At 53.0% G+C, this 9,342-nt stretch overlaps 1 protein-coding gene across 1 annotated transcript; it reads left to right on the forward strand.

Annotated features, from left to right (window-relative positions):
* The first annotated feature begins 376 nt into the window (after positions 1-376).
* On the forward strand, positions 377-6,517 carry LOC144248443 (uncharacterized). Its single transcript, XM_077790609.1, has 2 exons — positions 377-397; positions 5,773-6,517. The coding sequence occupies exons 1-2, from the start codon at positions 377-379 to the stop codon at positions 6,502-6,504; spliced, it is 753 nt and encodes a 250-aa protein (XP_077646735.1). The 3' UTR covers positions 6,505-6,517.
* Positions 6,518-9,342: the final 2,825 nt, after the last annotated feature.

A 9,342-nucleotide genomic window follows, 5' to 3' on the forward strand; every position in this document is an offset into this window, starting at 1 on the left:
CCCGCTAAAACCTCTATTTTTCTCTAGTGCTGAAGTTCTCTGCTCGGCAGCTTTCTTTTCTGCCTGATGTTGTAATAACTCATTGTGAACTACCTTCCACCACTTTCCCAACTTTTTAGCTGTCTTATCATCATCTAAAACTTCCTCCCACAGTTTATCCCCAAACTTACGCCACTCAGACAACTCATGTACTGTATGAGGATTTACAAAGAACCCCTTAGAATACCCATATGTTAATAACCCTGGCAGATCTTTTTGCAAATCAATGCCTTTAATCTGCCTTCTCTGCAAGAATGCAGTAAATAAATCATATGCTGCTTGCCTCTCCATACCTATATTGTCAGCACTGTTGCAGCCCTCCGAGGTCGTCGGCAGCATGTATCGGCCAGGCTTGCCTGTGCGGTCACCTGGGGCACGGTGCACTCTATTTCAATTCAGCACTTTTGCCGTCCTGGCTGCATCAGGACCCGAACCCTTTTTCGTCACTCCACCGTGGCGCCTATCACGTTGATCGAGTCACCATTTTGTGGAAAAAATGACGGGAGACAAGTCCATTCTATAATGTCAACAAGTCTCAGTTTATTTCAAGCACACATGTATAGTTATACCCGTTATAATGAAGCTCATGCATATTGCAAAATTTAAGCTCATCATTGGTGTATGAAAAACAGGTCAACCCCGCCTTTAGAGCTTTCTAAGCTTGCTTTGTTTTCCCTTACATTTATCTTTTTGCTGACTATTCTACTGTTGGGAACCAGCTTACCCAAGGACATAAGATATTATTGCTACATCTGCTATTGCTGCACTGTGCAATTTTCAGCTACTGCTTCACTAACTGCACGTAGTCATGTCCTTTCTCACAAAGCCATTCTTCCACAAAATGTTCTGTAGTTTCAAGTTGTGCAGTTTTTAGTATTTGGTTTCCTATTGGGCCTGGATTTCTTTGCTTGTGCTGTTAATGAGGTGGGAAGTGCTGGATTTCCTTCTCAGCCTTTTGCAGACCAGGTGTCTGCAGCCCTGCTGGGGGCAGTGTCTGGGGTAGGTGTTGGTTGCTGTTTGCTGCTGGGGTTGATGTTTTGCTGCTGGTCGTTGTCTTTGTGGGTCTCTTTTGGGCCATTCCCAGTGTGTTGAGATGTGAAACTCATCTCCACTGAGTGGTGTAACATCCCTTAACAAAACCTTTAACGTTTCTTTCCCCAAGGCCAAGGCAAAGCAAGCCTGAGTAGAGAAATCAAAGGTTAACAATGTTCAAGTCTATGAGCTGGTCTATTTTCCATGGATGCACTGGCAGGCAGGGCAGTGTGTGAGTGTGAGTGAGAGGCAGAGTGGAATTGTCCCGGTGTCTCCCCAGCAGCTGTGGCAGTGCAGGCCCAGCGAGCACTGAAGCTGCAGCAGTGGCAGCAAGGGCTGGCCCCGGTGGCTGGAGCTGCCCAAGGAGGGTGGCCAGGCCGAGGATTTCAGCAGAGGAGGTGTGGGCAGGCCCAGGGCCTTGCCCCGCTGTGGAGCCCTGGCTGCTGCTGCGCTGCCTTCAGTGCAGGCTCAGGGGGGCCTCCCATCCTCCTGCTGCAGGCGGGAAGTGCAAATCTCTGGGGCTGCAGAGACCTGGAGCCCAGGCTGAGGGGTCCCCCCGTGTTCAGCTGTGCTGGCGGCTGTTTCTGGCCTCGGGGCCCCTTGGCATGGGCCACGCCACTTGGCCACCAGTGGTGCTGCTTTGCACTCCTTAGGCAGAGCCCATGTCCTGCTTGGATGTTGGCAACAGCAAAGTGCCAAGGCAGGCTCTGTGCCAGCCCAGCTTCCTGTGGGAGAGATTGCACCAGAGACAGGATTCTGGCCACAGACTGCTTTAAATGTGCATCCCTTATCTCCACCCTGCACTAGGTGCAGAATTCCTAGGTAAGGATTCCTGAGATCAATTGCAAGGGGAAATAATTCAATATCTGCCCTAGGTCTGGCTCTTCTTCTTGCCCAAGCCAATGGCAAAAGCCGTACCCATGGCATCTTGGTTTCTATCCCCAGCTTCCAAAGGTGTTTATTTCAATTCCCCATTCAGTCTTTGTACCCATCCTGAGCTCTGGGGGTGCCAGGGATTATGGAGGTCCCACTGTATTCCTAAAGCTGCCATAACCCCCTGGAGGATCTTTCTTGTGAAATGAGTTCTGCTCTCTGAGTCTGTTTCTTCCACAATGCCTTTTATTGGAATTATTTCTTTTGGAAATACCTTAATAAGTGATCCAGTGTTTGCTGAGCAATCAGAATTGCTTTTGCCCCCCTGTTAGGTGAGATGGTGTCACCAGAAGATATTGAAGCCTTCCTGCTCAGGACATTTAAGTGCCAGGCTCTTACAAGCACACACAGCTGTGCCAGTTGAGCTGACCATGGGGGTAACCTGCGCTTTGTCTGATTCCCTTTCCTCAATAACAGCGTGTCTTGGAACTCTTTTCCCTTCTGCTGCCCTTGAAGAGCCATCCACAAAGACATTTTCTGCCTCAGGCCAGGCAATGTCTCCTGAATCTCCCCCAGGCTGGGTCTGGAGCTGTGTCACTTGAATGCAGTGCTGGGTTTCTTCCCAGCCCCTCTGTGGGCTGTTCAAACAGGAGGCTGGGTTAAACCCTTCCCCTGTCCTCAGTTCTGAATCCTCCTGTGCCACTGATCAAGTTTCACACTGTAATAACCGAGCACTGCTCATCCATTGCGAGGCTCTTTTGGTTATCAAAGCTTGACTTTGATGGCAGACTGGAACAGTTGGAGATCCTGTTGTCATCAGGTTTTGGGCCTCGGTTCCCGTGGAAGCTGTGGCTGCACAATTCTGCAGCCAATGAGGCCACTGTGGCCACTGGGTGAAACATTTTGGCCCAAGAATTCCTTTGGCATGGCCCCCTTTAACATTCACCTAGAATTCCAATTTCTTTTCTGTAGGGAGCACTGTGCTCCAGGACGGTTTAGGTGAATGGAGACGAGAGATCTCTGAAGGCTGCTCTTAGGATATGAGGTTTATTAGGGATGGAGAAAGGTCTTGCTTGGAGCTGCCAGATGCAGCACCTGGCAAGCTTGAGGGGATGGGGGAGGGGAGAGAGAAGAGGATGCTCTAGGACAGGGTGGAGGTCCTGAGAGGGGGGAAGATCCAAGAGAGCGTCTGGCCCCTGGGAGACTCCTTATCAGGGACTTCAAGGTGGGCTGGAACAAGACTTGGGCCAATGGGGTTACAGGCACTTGATGTTTTAGGGGAGGGTTACAGGTGCGGGGTGAACCATACATTTTGGGGGGTGAGATGGAACAGTCTATTTGACTTTTGGATTTATCCGTAGGTAACTGTATTGTCCAGCCAGTAGGGAGGATTGTTTTCAGCCTGGCTGTATTATGAATAATTAAATATATCCATCCTTCCCAACACTTTTCTGAGTCTGAAAGAGCCACAGCTGAGGCATCAATATTTTTGGTTGTTCATTTTCTCAAGTTTTGCTCTCTTTCTCCTGCCCATACCACAATATGGAGGCTGTCTGGGGTTAAAAAGTCCTACAGTGTTCTGGCTGGAACAGAGAATCCTCAATCCAGGTTGTGTAATTCCCTTCTAATCCTCAGCATTGTCACAGCTCCTTTTTGTTCATGGGTAGTGTTACTTCTGAGATTGCCCACACCCACTCTGGGTCATTCAACCCAGAGAAAAACCCCTGGCATCCTGACCTCCTGCTTTTCCTCTCCTGGAAACCGGGGATGGAAAGGATCTGGATCAGCTGGCAAATTTCGAGAATAAGACCCTGCTGAAAATCATCCCAATCCTGAGTATTTTTCTCCTTCTCTTCTTTTCCGTCATCCTTTTTATTACCACATAGATTCCTCCTGCTGCCTCTTGCTGTAATGATATTGCTGCACACTCCCCTTCACCTGATCCCTTCACAGCACACCAACACCCTCCATTCCCTTGTTTTCCAAATGCCTTCTCAATTTCCCTTATTTCCTCCCTGGGTGTCCATGTCCTTAATTACCTGTGGGGGAATGTGCAAACTACCTCAGCATTCTCGAAAGGAACCCTTCAGAGACATTTTGGGATCATCATCCCTTTGGCCAGGACCCTCCCTGGCTTTCCCTTTTCTCCCCTCCATGGTTGCCCTGCCATGTTCACTCCCCGAGGATCCCAGGGCACTCACTGATGAGATTTTCAGTGCTCTCTCCCTGCTGACTCTTCACAGACCCCCCTGATGTGTCACTCGTCTGTCTCCTGGTCACTCCCGGGTCCCCAATCAATCCCCGGTGCTGCCGCCAGCCAAGGGAGCCGATCACCCAAAGTGGGTGAGGCACCTTCAGCTGCACTCCCTGCCCGCCGCCCCGGACAGTGTTGGAGGACACAGCCTCCTTTTCATCCTAATTTTCCTGGCCACTTCTTCCTCTCCCTTTCCGCATTGACTGAAGTACTTGAGAGGTACAGACTTCCCAATCCACCTACTACATACTCCCATAATATGCTCCCTGTTTTTATATAGCAAATGATATTCATGGCTCTGTTAAGTCTTTGTTTTTCTTCTGGAACTTCTGAGCAGGACCTTGGCTGAGGAGCAGTCTGTGTCATCAGTTAATAACATTTTCTGAGACAGATTGTGTCTGCTGTCACTTCCTTATGTACAGGTCCCTGGCCCTATATCCGAGCAGACTCACAGCATCTGTTTGTAAAGACACTTTCCTGTTGTTCCTTCCATGGGGTCCCCCGTTTGTGGGACATCCCCCCTGGAGCAGGGTGTCCCCTCTGTGCTGCAGCCCCAGGGCTCGGGCCGAGCTCAGCCAATCAGAGCCCGCGGCGCTGATGACTCACCAGTTGCCAGGCAGACTCGCAGCTCCCCGCGTTCCCCACCTGGACCCACCTGCGCCCCCCCTCGGCCCCATGTCCCCGCGAGGGGAATTTGGGGAGGTGGGAGTGGGGCAGCGCCAAGGCCGGGCCCCCCCGCGCTGTCCTGGCGGGAGCGGCTGCAGTGGGGACCGAGTGCGGGCGGGAGCGGCCGAGAGCCCAGCGCTGCCCCGGCCCGACCTGCCCCAGCTCCATCCCTGCCCCTGCGCTGGGATGCTGTGGGGCTGGGGGGAAGAGGGAGCCGGCAGTGGGTGCTGGGCCTGGGGGCAGGAGGAGAAGGGAAGGAGAAGCAGGCTTGAGGAACAAAATGGTGAAATGATGGACATGGCAGGAGAGGGTGGGATTGTGCAGGAGAAGGAGAAACAAGAGTGTGAGGAAGAGTAGAGACACAAAAGGAGGAGGAGGAGGAGCAGAAAGAGGAAGCAGCAGAAGGTTCCACCCTTCCCTGTGTCTGCAGCCTCCCCCCAGCCCCAGGAATGCTGCTCCCCCCACATGCACAGGTGACTGTGGAGGGGGATTCATGATTTTCAGGGGGTGAAGCTTGGTGTTTCTGAGCTTTCTTGGGACAAATGTTGGTGCTTTGGTTGTATGTGGTAGCTGAATCTTTATCTTTTGGAGGAGGTTTTTTCTGACTTGTTATGTTTGGGGAGTTTTTGATCTGTGTCTTGGAAGTTTATGGAATTTTTGGGCTGAATCTTGGTGTTTTGTAGGTTCTTACAGACGCAAGATTCCCAATGATTTTCTGAGATGAACTTGGGCAAGGAGGAACCTGCAGTCCAAGGTGCTCTCCTCTTGTTTTTCCCTCAAACCAGGATTTTTCATTCCCTGGGCGTGGCTGGATGGAGGAGGAGGAAAAGCCCCTGAGATGCTGCAGGAGGAGGAGCTGCAAACCCAGCCCAGGGAGCTGCGGGGAGGAAAGAGCCCCCCTGAGCCAGGAAGGCGGGCAGAGATTCAGCCGGAGCTCAGAGCTGGTGGAGAAGCCTCGTGGCAGGGAGAAGCCCCACAAGTGCTTGGAATGTGGGAAGGGTTTCAACCGGAGCTCCACCCTGATCCAGCACCAGAGGATCCACACTGGGGATCGGCCCTACAAGTGTGGGGAGTGTGGGAAGTGTTTCATCCAGCGCTCTCACCTGGTCCATCACCAGAGGATCCACACTGGGGAACAACCCTATGAGTGTGGAGAGTGTGGGCAGGGATTCAGCCAGAGCTCCTCCCTGATCCGGCATCACAAGAGGATCCACACTGGGGAGAGGCCCTACGAGTGTGGGCAATGTGGAAAGAGCTTCAGAGAAAGCTCTGACCTGATTCAGCACCAGGTGACCCACACCGGGGAACGGCCCTATGAGTGCTTGGAATGTGGGAAGAGCTTTGAGTGCCACTCTGCCCTGAGAACACACCAGCGCATCCACACTGGGGAGAAGCCCTACGAGTGTTCCCAGTGTGGGAAGAGGTTTCGGACCAGTTCCCATCTCCTTGTACATGAACGGATTCACACAGAGGAGAGGCCCTACCGCTGCCCTGATTGCGGGAAGGGCTTCAAGCACAACTCCCATCTCATTGTGCACTGGCGCATCCACACCGGGGAGAGGCCCTACGAGTGTGGGGAGTGTGGGAAGAGCTTCTCCACGGGCTCAAACTTGACCCAGCACCAACGGAGGCACCACTAAAGGAAGCTCTGTGAGTGCCTGGAGTTAGGGAAGAGCTTGGAGTGAGGGAAGAGCTTGGTGTGCTGCTCCAGCTCCATTCCCCATGGGAGGATCCGAGCTGGATGATCCTCAGTGAGCCCTGTTGTGCAGAGCCCTCCTGATCCTGCTGATCCTTGGTCCTGGTGATCCATGCTGGGTGTGGGGAAGGTGTTGGCTTCTTCTCCTTGTACTGCTGTGATTTGGGTGGGTTCCCATAGATTGGGGGTGGGAGGTGAGTGGTGGGTCCTGGTGCACTGTGGGGGGCTCATGGCGTGAGGGGTCCCAGCACTTTGGTGGGTCAGAGCACAGGGAGAGGCAGTGAAGGGAGGGGGTCCAGGTAAACTGGGGGATTCCTGGTGACAGTGGGAGTCCTTGCTGACAATGGTGGGGGATACGACTGAGTCCTAAGGGAGCCCCCCTCGTGCAGTTCAACCCCCTTGTGACCTCTCAGCGCCTGGGTGTCCCCAGTCCTGGCGCTGTTTCCAGGGGGTTCCATGGCTCTGGGGGATCAAAGGGGAGGGGGCAGAACCCCCGTGATTGGTGGGGGGCACAAAGGTGGGTCCGGGCCCGGTGTTTGAGGGGGTTGGTGCACAAGGTGGGACCCGGCCCCTGTCGCAGTGCTCAGTGATGGGGGGATCAATGCACAGGGGTTTCCCGGTGCTCGGTAACTGGGGGGTGTTGGAGTCCAGGACATCCCTCTGGCTGCCCTGGATGACTCAAGCCCTTGGCAGGGGGTCGGAGGCCTTGGCACGGTGTCAAGGACACCGGTGGCTTTGGTTTTAGCCCATGGAGAAAATTTCCAACTTGGGAAGAGGAATTACAAGCAACAAGGGTTTGAGTAGGTTGGTAGGTGAATTAACACAGGGTGGAAAAGTAGAATTTTGGGGTTTTAAAATAGGGGGTTCAAGGGAATAAGATGGAGGGATTTGGGCATGTCCTGACCTTCTTCTCCTTCTTCTTGCCCTCCATGTCTTGCTGTGATGGTGACACTTTTCTATTGGTTGAAGGTAGAGACACACTGTCCAACATAAATGATAGATATTGGCACGTTACTGTAAACACAGTAGAGGTAGTTTTTAGTGTAAAAGGCAAACAGCGCCCTGAGGGCAGGGAGGCTGCCACAGACCGAGCTGCCAGACAGAGCTCAGCAGAGGGGACAAAGCGTGTTGGAGACAAGGGAAAATAAACGGCCCTGAGAAGCAAAACTCCGCATCTCAACTCCTTCTCTGGCCGCGCGGGCTGGGAGAAAAGGACTTTTCACAATCTTGGGTGTGGGAGGCGGGTAGGGGAAGAACTGTTCAGGGTTGCTATGGGAAACAACTACTACATAAGATTCCCACCCCCTCCTTTCTGTCTATCAAGTGTTGTATCCTCCCCCACTTCCTGTCAGTCATTGTTTGCTCTAGCCCTCTGTTCTAGAAAGCTCTGTGTTCCTCGGTTTCCCATTGGTTCCCCCATGCAAACCACCCCTTCCCCTTACCCCATTGGTTGTAGTTACATCACTCCATTGCTACTCTGTGGGTCTCAGATTCAGTCAAAGAGAGAAACAGAGAGTTTCTATCCAGGCAGAAGCCTGGGAAAGAGTTGGAGAAGAATGTAAATAATTCTTTATCTCTCTTGTTGTTCACATTGTTTATAGTTAAGTTCTATCGCTGTGCTTCAAGCGCTCTGCACCAATGGTGTGGTTGTTTTCATTTCAGGACCAATGGAATTGGTCCTCATGGAGCTCTGTATAGAAGAATGGTGTATTTTGAATAAATCAGAGTTTTACTCTCGGCAGCCTTCTGACTCAGTCTTCTCATTCCCATTCTTCCTCGAGAGCAACATGTGGTGACCCCAACATGATATGGCACATTACCCTGAAGGGACAGGGTATGGTGACCTGACGTGGAATTGCACCCTCGGTTGCAGACCCAAACCTGGCATCTTGCAGGGGGTCTCCTGCTGGCGTGGTTCCACGCCAAGAGCCTGGAGGCTGTGCTCAGACACCTTTGCCTTCTTAATGAAAGGTGATGCTGAAACTGCATGCCTTCCAGAGAAGGCTTGTCCTGTTTGGACTGCGGGCCTGCTCTTAGAGGCCGGAACTGCATGGGACGGGTTTTCCCTGAAAGAGCAGACTGTTGGACTCTTGAAGTTGACATCTGCTAGGGAAAGGTTTTCTAACAATGGGAAACCAGCCATCTGCAGTCGAGCGAGTTGTCTTGACTGCCTGGCAAGCCTGTATCCCTCTTGTGGGAGCTTGGCTCTCTGAGGAAGACATGGTCAGACTCTTGAGTTGGGCTCGGGACCGGGGATTTTCTGCGAATCCTACGTCCCCCTTTGATCATAAGGTCTGGCTCAACTTGGGACGCTGTCTCATGGCACAAATGTGCAAAGGGGATGCTACGGCATCTGAATTGGCTCCAATCTGAGTGGGCATTGACATAGCCTTGGACACAGGCAGCGATTCTGACCGGAACATTTCGGGATTCCGGACATGAACCATGCCGCAGCCCACACGGCGGCTGGCTGCGCAGGCACACCCTGCCCAGAGAGTGGTGCCAGTGATATCACCCGCCCTTCAGGAGGCAGCCAGGGTGCCTTGGCCACAACTATCAGCTTCAGCACACCCGGCGTTGCATGGACTGCACGGGGCAGCCTCAGACTGGCAGGACCCACAGCGCCCCGCTTTCCAAACTGCATTTGCGGGGGGCCAGCGCTGCCTGTCACACATCACGGAGTGGGGGTTGCCTCCCTCCCGACTCCTTCGCTGATGGAGCCTGCACAGACGCCACTGCAGCCTTTGGTCCATCCCCTGGGACACTCACCGCCACCCGCGGG

The sequence above is a fragment of the Lonchura striata genome, unplaced genomic scaffold, assembly GCF_046129695.1.
Source record: "Lonchura striata isolate bLonStr1 unplaced genomic scaffold, bLonStr1.mat Scaffold_126, whole genome shotgun sequence".
NCBI lineage: Eukaryota > Metazoa > Chordata > Aves > Passeriformes > Estrildidae > Lonchura > Lonchura striata.